The sequence below is a fragment of the Lytechinus variegatus genome, chromosome 6 (genome assembly GCF_018143015.1).
Source record: "Lytechinus variegatus isolate NC3 chromosome 6, Lvar_3.0, whole genome shotgun sequence".
NCBI lineage: Eukaryota > Metazoa > Echinodermata > Echinoidea > Temnopleuroida > Toxopneustidae > Lytechinus > Lytechinus variegatus.
In genome coordinates, this window is record NC_054745.1 from 6,502,431 (window position 1) to 6,518,098 (window position 15,668).

General features: G+C 35.6%; 1 protein-coding gene and 1 long non-coding RNA gene across 2 annotated transcripts; both read left to right on the forward strand.

Moving 5' to 3' along the window:
- Positions 1–398: 398 nt before the first annotated feature.
- On the forward strand, positions 399–2,928 carry LOC121416478. The gene is made up of 4 exons (XR_005970179.1): positions 399–463; positions 1,059–1,160; positions 1,865–1,987; positions 2,711–2,928. It is a non-coding gene; the product is annotated as an uncharacterized LOC121416478 (long non-coding RNA).
- A 1,723-nt stretch (positions 2,929–4,651) lies between these two features.
- Positions 4,652–9,183, forward strand: LOC121416926. The gene is made up of 2 exons (XM_041610459.1): positions 4,652–4,772; positions 6,381–9,183. Exon 2 carries the CDS (start codon positions 6,394–6,396, stop codon positions 8,332–8,334), a length of 1,941 nt encoding a protein of 646 aa, XP_041466393.1. The 5' UTR covers positions 4,652–4,772; positions 6,381–6,393; the 3' UTR covers positions 8,335–9,183.
- Positions 9,184–15,668: the final 6,485 nt, after the last annotated feature.

Genomic DNA, 15,668 nt, shown 5'->3' on the forward strand with positions numbered 1-15,668 from the left:
GATAAAATGTATTATTAAAGGAACCAAGATTTTTGGTAAACACCATGTATGTAGTCCTGAAAATGACTGTTTGTTATTCTTTCTTGAATAATGTTAGCTCTGAAAAATTGCCAAGGCTGTTGTACATGTATAACTTCACACATTTATATATATATACACATATACATATATATTTGTGTGTGTATATATATATATATATATATGTATGTGCGTGTGTGTGTGTGAGGGTGTGTGTGTGTGTGTTATTTCAATTTTTTCAGGGTGCGATTGCTGGTTTCGTATCCAGTACAGTAGTCTTGTCATGGATTAAGATTGGATCCATCGTATATCCGTCATCAAGGGGTCAAATGTTTCTCTCTACTGAAGACTGTCTAGTACCCAATATAAGGTACACTGACCCGATAGCGGAATGGAATACCACAACACTCCCTGGCTCTACCATGAAACCGGGTCCTGAAGAGATGTAAGTATACAGCAAGGACCAAACCAGGGCTTGTTTCACAAATATTTAAGTATGCCTCAACGAGTGTTAATTGTAAATTTGCGATTGATTGCTTGTCTTCTTCATAGTCTTGGCACGATCCGACCTAGACCGTCCGCACGAAACTATCAATAAGGCGGTATGTAAAATCACTTACGATATAATAATTGTGACTACTTAGATCTTTGTGAAACACTTCCAGGGCTCGTTATTAAGAACATCAATTCCAATGGGACCTCAGATACTCTGGATCTTAATTGTAATAGTTTCATATTTTTATAAGTTGCGTTATGTTATTGTCGTTGAGATATAATGGAGACCCTCCACCTCTCCACCGAATATAACTAAATCTAAATTTCTTGCCTCTGAACGTAATTATTTTCTTTTCAGAATTTCTGTGATATTTCGTGTGCCTAATATTTCATTTATCGTCATATAAAGGTGTAAAGATGGAAAATACCTAGCGACTTAAAAAATCAAACTGTAATTTGATGTACACGAGGGTTTTACTAAAAACCACTACTATTTTTTTTCTCAATATAACGTTCCGATCTCGTTCTCCCACTGTCTATATCAGACCAACAATCGCCAACCTGTATCAAGCTTTCTTATCAGTACTACGCAATTATTGGAATTATCGTGTGTGTCGTCACAGCAATGATCGTCAGCTACATAACAGGTAATAGTACCTAAATATTATACACTATCGAGGTTAATGGTAGAAATTATACCCGAACTGTCCAAACTTCCCGAGTCCCTGGCCAGCCGAGGCCATTTTCACAGCTCCAATCTTAACCAAATAATGCAGATAGTTATTATAGTACCCTTTGCAAAATTATCATTTTATTGTTTATTATTTAGCGAATTAACCATATTTGTGGTTTGATAAACCGTCCCCATCTCTGCTTAATTTAGATGAATAATGTCATGTCTGATTTGTACATCATGTTTTTTTTATGTTTTTTGCATCATGCTAATAATAATTGGAAATGTGTAAAATGACATGACAAGATTAGGTAATATTCTTCCAAGATCAATTCGTTTGATCGTGCCGAGTGCCTTATTATTCTGCTGAACCTGAATTCATTTCTGTTAATTAAGCAATAATGTAGTTATTTTCTTCTTGCCAGGAAAGAAGATGTTGGCGGCATTATAAATATTAATCTTGGGTAATTGTCAGCAGGAATGAATATCATGTTTTGTATCATAAACTAATCATACTTCATAACACTGGTTTTTGCTTCAAATTGTATTTCGCACACGTACGTATGTTCAAGTTTATATATAAATATATATTTATACAATGTATATATCTCTATATACATATATATTACAAACACGAAATTACATAATTCGTCCGTGCATTTATCATCATGTATATAGGTTTCCAGGATCCCACTTTAATCGATGACAGATTGAAGTACCATTTCACAGACGCCCTCTTTTGCTGTTTCCCGGAAAGTTTGAAACATGCGCGGTGGTTCCGATAAGATCAACGATGAAGAGGTCGGTACAACGCTATTTTTAACTTCTATTTTTTTGTTAGTTTTATCAAAGCTTTGTATTCGCTTAATTTTTCGCTCCAGTACTACCTCACATTCTACTTTGATGTTTTAATACTCTTTATTTTCCCCTGTGGAAAATCCTAGGTACGCCTTATAAGTCAGTTTATTCTCTGTGGTACTAGTAAATTTCTGAAAACGTATGTTTTAAGACTGTATTTATAACTCACAGTTCAGTTTAAACTTTAAACTCTTTATACGAAACCAACCTTACATCTAACTGAATTATGTATGTACTGTGTAGTTATTAAGGTAGATTAGATAATAAGGTATTACAGTTCGTGTGTTCTTAACCGTCTCTGAACCAATACGTTATGTTAAATCATGGAAGCTAAACTAAAACAAGTTTGTTTTCTTTTGTTCAACCGTACAACTGTAGTCTATTTTATAATCACATTATCACAGGATGCATGCATTATTTGTTCTATGATGTAACATATCAAGCATACCGGTAGCTCAGTAATAGAGCGTCCGCCTCATGACCGGACGGTCGTGGGTTCGATCCTTGGCCGAGTCATACCAAAGACTTAGGTGTTCAGCATTTAGATTGTAGAAGGGGGATAATAACATATGATGTTATACAGGGCCGCTTTTAGAGCAGTTTCCTAACTGAAGTGGCTACCCAGGGTAAATAAAACGTTATTGTTATTGTCGTTTATGGAAATAGGAATTGGATGACGACGGAGATTCGGCCGTTGTTCAGGAAGAAATGGAGGAGCTCATCTGCAAAGCAAATCCTTCAGATGTAAAAAATGACACACAACACCAGGCAAAACACATTGAGGAGACTAATCAATAAGTAATAACGACGTCATACTCTCGAAGACTGCGTTCGGCAAAGGAATTTTCAACTTGTAAAAATCAGAGGATCGGTAAAGCGGCCACTAAATTATTTTACTAAAAAAATTGAAATATATATTATTTAAAAGGAATTATTGCAACCCGTTTCATACTGCAACTGAATGATCCCTATACAAAACTTATGGGAATAATATAATTTAGTATTCAGCAGGGTAAGTATTTATTTTCATTGTTCTTTGAGAAATTGAAAAGTATGCTCTTCAACAGTTCAACAACCTTTTCTTGATTACTACAGAGTTTCTTCTCGTTCTAACTTTTCCTTTCTGCATCTTATTTGTTCTCGTTACTACCCCCTAAATGTTTTCTTCTTTGTTTCATTTCCTGAAACATCTCATTCTTATGCTCATTTTGAGATTATTTGCCATCTTCATAATACATTACTTTATATTTTACTACATGGGCCCCAGGGATTTTGCGACGGATAGCAAATACCCTTTTGATTAGTTTAATTTTGAACCAAATGCGCATGTTTAAATGGTCTTGAATGGTTTAGTTCTTTTAGCGATTTATCGCTAACCTTTGTACGCTTCTCACATACGTCATCAAGCTCATTTTACCTCTTGAAGCACAATTATAAGTTTCTGATTTCTTTGTCCTTTCGTTGTCCTTTCGTGTTCGCTTCTACCACGATAATGAAGTTGATCACTGATATTGCCGTGATTATGTAGAGTTAGGTACTTTTCCTCAACCTATATGATTGGTTATGCTGAGAATGATAATGATAAGCATGAAGATATGGACGAATATAATAATAATAACAATGATAATGATGAAAATGAATATCTGATACTAATTGGTGAAGGAATACTAAAAGAACAACGTTAATTTGTTGTTAAATACTTAAATTTATTTACATTTACTTTATTTCTTTGTATAACATATTGTAAATCTTCTTGTCTTACATTTTATCACTTCAAGCACAATTTTTTAGATATTACTTTGATTTTTATCATATCTTAAATATATCATTGATTTACATGTATTTATGTTTTTAATGTGAGAACCATGATGTAAAAAACATTTTCTTAACCGATCTTGTCATCCTGAATAAATATATTTGAATAAATAAATGAATAATATTATAGGCCAGCATGGCCAACGTAGGACATCAATGACATATGAACGAAGCTTGTAAGATCATACACTATTAAAATCTTTGTATTTCTCATGTATGCCTTTTTCATGATTGAAAATCGATTCCAGTCTTAGGCGTTGTACTAAATAAATTATGTTTTAAATATAATCCACTCTATAATGGGAGATGTCATGATTTGGACAAGAACTTACGGACGTAGGGAAATTGATGCTTTTTTTCTTCATAATATGCATGATATGTATTCTTATTTTTTTCATAATATGCATATAAAGATAGAAAAATGCAAACGAAATGTTCCAAATGCTGATAATCTTCAAGGGGAATCGTTGCACAGCCTCTTCTCAAAGCTTTTCCGATAGACAGCAATGTAGAGAAAACAATTATTAAAAAAAAAAATAGTTGAGTTGTTTCAAGAAGACATCGCTGCACCCTCTGCACCGCATCTGAAAGTTATGTGCAACGTTCTACAGATGAGCGCCTGCCACGTGACAAGGCACTTCTTACCTCGTAAACTGTACGCCTGTGCTGTGTTGAAGCATAAATCATACTTGACTGATGATATTTGCGGGTCACGTGACGAACGTCCACGGTGGATAAATGTGTGCTTGTGTGTGTGGATGTGTGGCTTGTACGAATTTATGGTGAGCTCAACGCAATGCATTCACTGAACGATCACAATGCAATATATGTGCGCCATGGATGATGCCACTGCCGTCTTCTGACGTGACCGAATCCAGCCTCATAACACAAGCCATCGTCCATCCCTGATCGGGTAAGCATTATAACATTCATCTTAAAATTAGAGAAAGAGGGTAGTTGTCTTCAATTTGCCCGTTCGTACTTCAATATCCTACGTGGCAACAGTAGTCGGTAAATGGTGAATAGCCGCCTGCATTATAGCTAGTCGTTATAAGCTACAAGATCAATGCACTGTATCACAACCAATAAACGAACATAAAACAATCCTTGCCTTCACAGTTCCGTCTTACAAGAAGGAGCAATTGATCCGATCAGCAACAACTATGGAAAGCCAGCAATGTTAACGAACAAAATACATTTTTTATTCACAATGTATATTTATATGATGTTCTGCAGGCATATTAAATGAGCAAAGTTGGCGGACCAAATATGTTTTATCCAGTAAAATTTATCAAATGTAGAGAACGAGATAAGAAATCCACAATTGTATTTGAATAGATATGATTTCGATTTAATTGTTAATTAATACATAACCCGACATTGCATTATGCATTGGCTGTTCTGGGATTAAAAGGGAAATTCGCCCTGAAGAAAAGTTCGTTTTAGAATTAAAAAAAGAGTGATTACAAATAAAGTGAACGTTGGAGGAAAATTTAGTAACTTTGAAAATACCAAGGTTTGAATTTTGTGACGTCATAGGAGCAGGAACCCTTTATGCTATGTATATGAAATAAATAATTTTGATTAAATGGTTAATTAATACATAACCCGACATTGCATTATGCATTGGCTGTTCTGGGTTTAAAAGGGAAATTCGCCCTGAAGAAAAGTTCGTTTTAGAATTAAAAAAGAGTGATTACAAATAAAGTGAACGTTGGAGGAAAATTTATCAACTTTGAAAATACCAAGGTTTGAATTTTGTGACGTCATAGGAGCAGGAACCCTTTATCCTATGTTATATGAAATAAATAATTTTGATTAAATGGTTAATAAAAAAAATGTTTGTTGATACTTAAGGGTACAGTACAAATATTTTTATAATTTTCTGAGAAATTGGCATTTAATGATTTTTGGGGGGGCATACAATGTTTAGGAAGGCAGCTCTCGTATGACGTCACAATCATGCAACTGGATTTCTAATAACTTTTCATTCATGGATGTTTTTTTCCTCTAGCCTTCAGTAACTTTTTTTAACAATTATGATTAATCTTGTGTTAGTTTTTACAATAAAATTTTGTCAGAGTGAACCTCCCTTTTGACTATGCGGGGAATTACGGTTTTTCGTGACAAAATCTACAACTAGGACGAAAAAAAACTTTTATTTTGTATCATTACTTTATTTTTCACATTCTATTAAGGGTTTAACAAAAATTATTGATAGGGTTGACGAAAAGAAAAAAAAACCTTCGAATGGCATGTTTTTGCTTAGTGTCATTTGAAGAGCAAACGGAGGTCTCGATCCCCTCAAAGAAAATTATACTTGAAAAATCAGCACACATGCAACGAAAAAATGTTTATTGATCGTAACTATTCTCATTATGATTGCAAGTTCGTCCTATTACGCACTGTTTATGTATATATATATAGAGAGAGAGAGAGAGAGAGGCGGGGGATAATTCTGATTGGTCAACTCAATGAGAGACTGTTTTCAAAGTTCAATTCTATTTCTTTTTACATGTAGGATATCACCAGGAATGCTAACTAAAATGGCCACCAACGAAAAAGACGTCCGACTTCAGGTACTTTTTTGTCCTCTCTGTCTCGAAAGTTTCAACAAGGCAACTCTCCTCAACTGTGGTCATACCTTCTGCCAGAACTGCTTGGAGGTGTACGATGACAAAAATCGCCATCTTGACCACATGGTATGTCCTGTATGCAAGAATTGTACTTATCTTGGGGCCGAACGGGTTGCAGAACTCGCTCCTAACTACCTGGTCAGGAATCTGGAGGACGATTTGCATTTGTTGACAGAAACTCTCTCGCCAAACGTTTGCTTAGAACACAGTAGGGTTTTCAGGGATATCTTGTGTGAAGATTGTCAGGAATTTGTTTGCCTCCATTGCTTCTTGGACTGCCATCAGGGACATGTCATCAAAAAGAAAGAGGAGTTAGATAGAGAATTTGAAGACAAGGAAAGGGCTCTTGTTCGTCAAAGCGATACCAGGAAGTCCCAGATAGAAAAGGTCATCTATAGTACCGAGCAACATAAAAACAAAATCTCGTCACATCTGAATGCTTTGGAATCACAGATCAGGGACCAACTTGCACAAAAGAGAACCATACTCCTGCAGAATGAAACATTGCTCTTGGATACTGTAAATGAACATAGATCAGCATTAAACAAGGCCTGTGATAACTGGGTTGGTCACAACAAACGGCTAATAGACAACATAAACAGCTCGTTGTCGGAGATACGACGTAAATCGACTCGTTTTGTTGATTTGAGCACACTTAAGGCCCATAACCTACTTTGTAGTAACCTAGAGAACCTACTAGCAGAAAGTGTTGAACGAACATCTTTCAGTGATGTTGGTCAAGAAATCAGGAGAATACATTTCTGCCCAGCAGATGACAAAGTTCTTGAGCTTGGCTGTCTAGTTTTCAAGGAAGTCAGTTACTCAGCTAGTAAGACCCACGGTGAAAATCAGTTTAGTGAAGAAGACGATAGTATCTCCTCAAAAGAATGTAATCAAGAAGATGATAGGAGCACCTCAACTGTTCTTGGAGCTGTAGCTCCTGTAGAATTTAGCATTGAAAGTCGCGAAAATGCCGTTCCTAACGGGGAATCAAGTAATGCTCAAGCGGTTGCACTGTCCGTACCAGCCCAGATAAGAACCTACACGTTGAGTATCGCAAGAAAGATAGATTTAGCGGGGTACATGCGAGGCATTGCTGCACTTTCCCCTGATTCTGTCGTGGTCGGTTATGGATTGAACCGAAACGGTGCAGATCGTTTTTCGGTGTCTGGGGAAAAGAAACAATATTTGAAGGGTAAAGTCGGGCAGGTCTGGGACATTGCCTTCTTAGGCGATGGGAGGTCCGTCGTTTCTCACGGTGCTCAACCTTGTAAGGTGTACGACGTCAACAACATATACACCGGTCTTCAATATACCCGCAAGGAAGGCAACAACTACTTCAGCTTATGCAGTGACCGCAGTGGCAAAATATATGCAGTCAATGACAACCCAGAGATCTACATCTTCGAAGGCACTAATGCTAATCCTCATCAAACCTTGTCGACGGGTAACATCAAGCCAGAACACATTTGTGTCACCACATGCGGGTGGATGATCACTACCACGTGTTGCATCACACCAAGTCGGATCAACCTCTACGATAGGCAAGGCCATGTCGGTATCTCACTTACTGCAAGTGATAACCATGAATATCTGTATGCTGCTGTGGATAGCGAGGACAGGGTTCTGGTGGCAAGAGTTCGTGAGAGATCGACCGTTTTCAAGCTAGCGCTCTACAGGATCAAAGAAACAAGACTCGTAGAGGAGAAGGCGTTTGCTCCAATCAAACTCCCGCGACAAATCAAATGCAAATGGTGCTACATGGTGAGTCTCACACCAAACATGCTCGCGTTTGCCACCTTGGATCATCATTTGTACTTTATTGAACTTCTGATGTAGTTGAGCTCTATTCACATATGGATGAGCGTTTGCTGATCTTTGTAGATAATTCTGGTCTAAATTATGCGCAAGACCATCATCTTGCAATGATACGCTGTGATGAAAATGACGACCATATTGTATCAACACTAAAGAAGTATTTGTATGGCGCTGACCTTATATTTCAAAATCTGGGCAGGACTGAATTATAAAAGGCTTTGGGAATTCGGATTTTTTTTCGATCGTTCGTTTGCCTAAATCTTGAATAAGGTATAATGCACCTTGCTTGCCAATAGTTCTTGTGCTGAATCGGGTTAACAAGGCTCGTGCTTTCGCAGAAGATTGTCAAGAAAGCTTGTCTTTTAACCAGCCCTACCCCTCCGGATTCTGGTGATATGTATTAACTGATGCATGGTATTTGTCCACTACGTACCATATGTGTTAATTCTATATCAAAAATAATAATAAATGATGTAATAATATAATGAATTGACATGACACCAAGCGTGAATTAGATAAAATAAAAATTAGACCAGGTGACGATTAGCCCTAATGGGTATTAGACTAATTGGCGATTAGACCGAGTGGTCATTAGTCGGTTTTGGTATTAGACCAATTGGTCATTATATCATTTGGCTATCAGACCAATTGAATATTAGACAAAGTGGAAATTAGACCAAGTGGTGTAAAACTAACTGGAAATTAGACTAAATGGTTTTAGCCCAACTGCTGATTAGACGAGGTGGATATTAGACCAACTGGTTGTAGGCGAAATGAGTTTAGACTAAGTGAAGTTAGATGAACTGATTAGTAGACCAATTGGTATTAGACAATCCGATAATTCACCAAATGGAAGAGCATTATCAAATCTCCCGGGGTATTTTGATTCTTGCCATTCCCCTTAAGATCTCAGCCGCGGACTGCGCGATCACGACAAAAAAGTGGTTGAGAATGACGTAATCTACTCAGTTGCATTAGTAAATTTTACTGAATTATTTTTTTTATATGAATTGATTATGCTAATTTATTCATGAAATCATACTTTTTGCTCTGATTCACTAAATAAAGCTTCTAGAATGCTATTGTTGGTGAAAATATTCTTTATAGCATTCCTAACAATTGTGAATGAAAAAAAATCCTGGTACCAAGACCGATTTCTTATGTACCTTATTGTTTTTTTTTATTTCTTGTGTATTTTCGTGTTTTCTACTTTTTGTTTTTTATTGTTTTTTATGGAAATCGTTCCAGACTTAATTCTGATCAGAAACAAAGCAAAATCACATTTATGAGCAATTTTGACTCTGACATGCACTTACATAATGTTGCGTAATATGTTAACCGCGTACCAGGGCGTCACAAATTTGGTCTCAAAATTTGCGCGAGACCTGAAAGCAAAAAATCAGCGAGCGGCGAGGTAAAAAAAAATTGTGCAGCGGATATATCGCGAAAATTGTCGGGGGTGGGTCATTATGCCCCCCCCCGGGAGAATTAGGGTTAAAAGGGGATTTTCCCCAATACATGTGGCCGCCTTCAGATCACTGCCACTTTATGGAGGCCAACAATACTGGGATGTCTAATGAAGAAGAAAATCCTTTCAATGGGATTTTTAAGACATTGAAAACAAATCTTCAGACACGAGTTGCTCAGTATGTCTATGCATATACAGTATTTTGTTCGATATACGTAAAGCCCCCTTCCCCCGTGAGGAAGTACCATGAAAACGGAGACATATTAAGGAACCTTCAGACATTACAAGCTTAGCATTTTATGCAGGTTCTTTCACATATTTCACTTCCATTAATTGAAATTGTCATAATCTTCCGTGTTCTGTATATAATCAAATGTATTTCTTGTATTGTGATATTATTGTTTGATATATCATTTAGTTGGAGCCTTGAACATAAATTTAATATGTTAGTGCTGTAGTTCTTTGAATACATTGAAGTAGCATAATGGTCACATTTGATATAATTCAATATTATATAATAGTATCACATATTTCCTGGTTTTACAAAAAATGTAAGAAGCGTTGGGATCCTTCTCTTCCTCTCTCTCTTTGCCTTTCTCTCTCCCCCTCCAAGCCTTTTTTTAAATCTCCATTTTTCTTCCCTTCTATTTCTCTCTCCCTCCCATCTTCCGTCTCTTCATCCTTCTATGTTTATCTTTTTTCTTTCTTTCTCCGTTCTTACTTTCATCCTCTCCCCATTTTGATTTCTCTCACTCCCCACCACTTTGCTGACACCTCTCTCTTTCTTTCTCGTATCTTTTTCCCCTTGGTCTGTTGCCATCATTCTATATATTATTTCAACCATTTCTCCATGTCCAATATACTCATTTGTAGATTAGAAATATGAACTGCCTATAGAGTCGGGTTTTGGGGATTTGACATTTAATTTCGTTTATGCTGACAAGATTACTCAATTATAAAATCACATGATTATTTGTGCATAAAAACACCCTCCTCATCACCGTGATGGTGACCTCAAAATAAACCATGTAAAGATTTCGATCAATTTAAAATTTTAGATATTACTGATCTGATAGGTTGATTATCGGATCAGTAATTTGTATACAACTATTATATATTGCATTGGCAAACATTTCTCGAAATGTACTAAATACCGTAGCTTACAGTTTAAGAAATATATTTCCACATGACTATTTTCAGATCTTACGTAGATGAGAATAATTTCGTCTTGATAAAAGCCCATACATCAACAAACATGGGCTTACTTTATATTCAACAGTGTTAGCAATTCACAACAAAGTATAATGAAAATATATTATATCAAAAGCAAACGCATACTTTCTACTCATCTTGCAATATACACTTGAAAATAATAGATATCTGATTCATCATAATTTTTTATATCATAATAAGGTTCAGTATACATGTTATGTACAATAGTTTACCTAATTTTATTAAGCGAATTGTAATCAGCTGTATATATTAAACAACGAATATTGAGCTAATAAAAAAGCTGGGATTGCCAAGCGTTTCATTCAACAGTTCCCATAGTAACAGCGTTTCTCATGCAATCAAAATCAAGAAAAGTCGCTAGATCAGACATATTGCCGGAAAGAAAATGTTCATATATATTACTCCCTCCCATCCATTTTTAGGAACGAACTTTGAATAAACTATACTATATAAACAACGACAAGCGATTGAATTGATAGTTGAAATAAAGCATAAACTCTACCTAAACTCAACCTCTGCAAAATTGATTATTGTAAAAATATATTCTAGTTTTTTTGATTGGTTGATAAATGATATACACCTACTTTAAAACAACACACCTTAGACAATAGCGATTTATATATTACTTATTGTAGCAACATGGATACACGTGTCGTATTATACAGTACAGGGGGTAATTTATTGGTTAGCAAAAGAGATAGAGGGGGGACATGTATAAGGATAACCACGATGTTAATCAATTATGATCGGAATAATGCAACCATTTTCATATCTGAAATATTCACCTAAGCTAATGCCTCTGGCATAGACTTCATGTTTACACACTAAACACAATTTAGAATGGAAACGAAATAAACAAATGAATTGAATTAAATATATTAACATGAAACAAAGAACAAAAGCTACACCGAAAACGACAATTGGTCATTCATTTCTCCCTCGTATTCCTCACCCTCACACTCTCCTCCCCAGTCTCTTTATTTTTTCTCTCTCCTTCCATTTTTCTTTCCCTCTCTCTCATCTTTGCTATCCTTCTCCTTTCCGTCTCTTTTCCTTTTAGTTTGATCTTTTTTTTTCCTCAATCTTTTTCTCCATCTTTACTTTCCTCGTCTCTCCATTTTATTAATCTATCACTCCCCCCACGTTGCCACCCCCTCTCTTTTTCCCTTTATCTTTTTATTTTCCCCCTTCATCTGTCACCATCAGTCCTACATGTCCAATAAAATCAATTGTAAATCACAAATATGAACTGCATAGAGATGGGGTTTTTATACATTTAATTTCGTTTATGCTGAGAAAATTATTTGATTATAAAATTACATGATTTTTCTGCATTAAAATCACCCTCCCCATCACCATGATAATGATCTAAAAAACCTGTAAATATTTTGATAAATTCAAAAATATTAGGAATTAACTCAGATCGGTTTAGAGTTGGTTTTTGTCTCACCTGCATAGCAGAGTGAGACTATAGGCGCCGCTTTTCCGACGGCGGCGGCGGCGTCAACATCAAATCTTAACCTGAGGTTAAGTTTTTGACATAACATCATAGCTTAGAAAGTATATGGACCTAGTTCATGAAACTTGGCCATAAGGTTAATCAAGTATTACTGAACATCCTATTAAAGTGTTTAATGTCACATGACCAAGGTCAAAGGTCATTTAGGGTCAATGAACTTAGACCATGTTGGAGGAATCAACATCAAAATCTTACTGAGGTTAAGTTTTTGAAATGTCATCATAACTTAGAAAATATATGGACCTAGTTCATGAAACTTGGATATAAGGTTAATCATCATCAAGTATCACTAAACATCCTGCATGAGTTTCACGTCACATGACTAAGGTCAAAGGTCATTTAGGGTCAATGAACTTTGGTTGAAATGGGGGTATCTCTTGAATTCCTACCATAAATTTGAATATTTATGGATCTGATTCATGAAACTTGGACATAATAGTAATCAAGCATCATTGAACATTTTTTGAAAGTTTCAGGTCTCATGATTAAGGTCAAATGTCATTAAGGGTCAATGAACTTTAGCCGAATCGGGGGTATCTGTTGAATTACCATCATAACTTTGAAAGTCTATTGGTCTAGTTCGTTAAACTTGGACATTAGAGTAATCAAGTATCACTGAACATCCTGTGCGAATTTTAGGTCACATGAACAAGGTCAAAAGTCAATGAACTTTGGTCGAATTGGGTGTATCTGTTGAATTAACATCATAACTTTAAAATTTTATGGATCTGATTCATGAAACTTGTACATACATGTAATAGTAATCAAGTGTCACTGAACATCCTGTGCGAGTTTCAGGTCACATGATCAAGGTCAAAGGTCATGTAAGGTCAATGAACTTTGGCCATGTTGGGGTTTTTTGTTGAATAACCATCATATCTCTGTAAGTTTGTTGGTCTAGTTCATAAAAAGTGGACATAAGAGTAACCATGTATCACTGAACATCTTGTGCGAGTTAGAGTAGTTTTCAAAGTCAGCACTGCTGCTATATTGAACCGCGTGATGCAGGTGAGACGGCCAGAGGCATTCCACTTGTTACATGTAGATGAGTAATGTGCATACAACTGATTGTGGATTGGTAAACTTTTCTAAAAATGTGGTAGATAACCACAACCATAGTGAAGATGTATTCAGATCGGTTGATAAGGATTGAAAATTGGTGTTTTTATCAGTAATTTATATTCAACTATATATTGCATCGGCACACCTTTCTCGAAATATACTAAATACATTAACCAACAGTAAAGAAAGATATTTCCGAACTATTTTCACATGACTATTTTCAGCTCTTAAGTATTTAAGAATAATTTCGTCTCGATTTAAGTCTAAACAACAACAAACATTGACTTTTTTCCATTCAGCAGTGTTAGTAATTCACAACAAAGCATAATGAAAATATATTATATCAAAAACAAGCGTATACTTTCTACTCATCCTGCAATACACACTTGAAAAAAATAGATCATGATATCATCACATCATATCATAATAGAAATTTATTATGCACGATATGTACAATGATTCCCAAATTTTATGAAGCGATCTGTAATCAGCTGTATATATTAAACAACAAAAATTGAGCAAATAAAAAAAGCTTTGATTGTCAAGCGTTTCATTCAACAGTTCCCATAGTAACAGCGTTTCTCATGCAATCAAAATCAAGAAAAGTCGCTAGATCTGACATATTGCCGGAAGAAAATTTTGGTATGAAGCACACTCTCCCATTACATTTTTAGGAACGAATTTTCAATAACCTATACTATATAGATAATAACGAGCAATTGAATTGATAGTTGAACATGTTGAAATAAAGCATAAACCCTAGCTAAACTGAACTTGTACAAACTCGATTATTGTAAGAATAAATTCAATTGGATTTGGGGGGATAAGTGATATACTCCTACATTAAAACAACATACCGTAGACAATAACGATTTATACACAACTTATTGTAGCAACATGGATACGCGTGTCTTATTGTACAGTACTAATTTATGGGTTAAAAAGAGATAGAGGGGGGGGGGGGGTGTAGATGTATATGGATAACCACAATGTGAATCAATTATGATCAGAACAATACAACCATTTTCATCTTTAAAATATTCACTGGAATAGACTTCAAGTTTACACACTAAACACAATTTAAAATAGAAACGAAATAAACCAATGAATTGAATCGAGTTAAATATTATGTTAGCATGAAACGACGAACAAACAACTACATTATGGGCAGATATTTGACAAATAATCTAATTCTCTTTGTTAAACAAAAATAGATTCCTGTTTTATTTATTTACAGCATGGCACGCTAGCCTTTCATATGTCTTTTATTGAAATATGATCTTTATTATGAAATTAATTTGACATAATTTCATGATGTTGATAAACATAACTGAACGTAGCAGGCGCGAACATATCATTACAGTACGTCGACACAAATAATTATTTAAAAAAATGTATCAATTCCATATGATTGTTACTTTAGATTCCCTAGTCAGGTAGCCAATGTTAAAGATAATATAAGTCATGTGGGGAAACATTTATATCAGTAATCTATGTTGAAAATAATAAGCGATATGAGAATAAAGTGAAAGCTGTACAAGCGAAGAAAAGTGAACTGAATGAAATAAGTAATATGATGCAATACTTTCAGGAATATAATGTATATACATTGTGTTGAATCACATTGAGATGGATTGAACAGATGACACATGATTAGAAAATATTCAGTTGTGAATAGAGAATTATAAGGGGAACATTGCCCCTTTCTCTTTATTTTCATTTATTGTCATATGATGATTATGATGATCATGATGATGATGACGCACAGCATTTGTATAGCGCCATATATCTGTCAAAGACATTCAAAGGCGCATTGGGGAAGCCAGCCAATCTGGGTCGCCCAGGAGGGCCCGCACGCAAAACTGTGACACGCAAGTTTCTCCTCCCGATAACCATGATAACTGGTTGGGGAATGCAGGTGGACCACTACACCGGGGTTTCCCCCTACTCTTATTCGAATTGTGCAGTGGGTTCGTGTGTATTTGAGTTTTGTCAGACGTGTATCAATCAGATATGATTATTTACGTCTGGGACCGACCTTTAACGTCACCATCCGAAAGACGTGACCAGGGC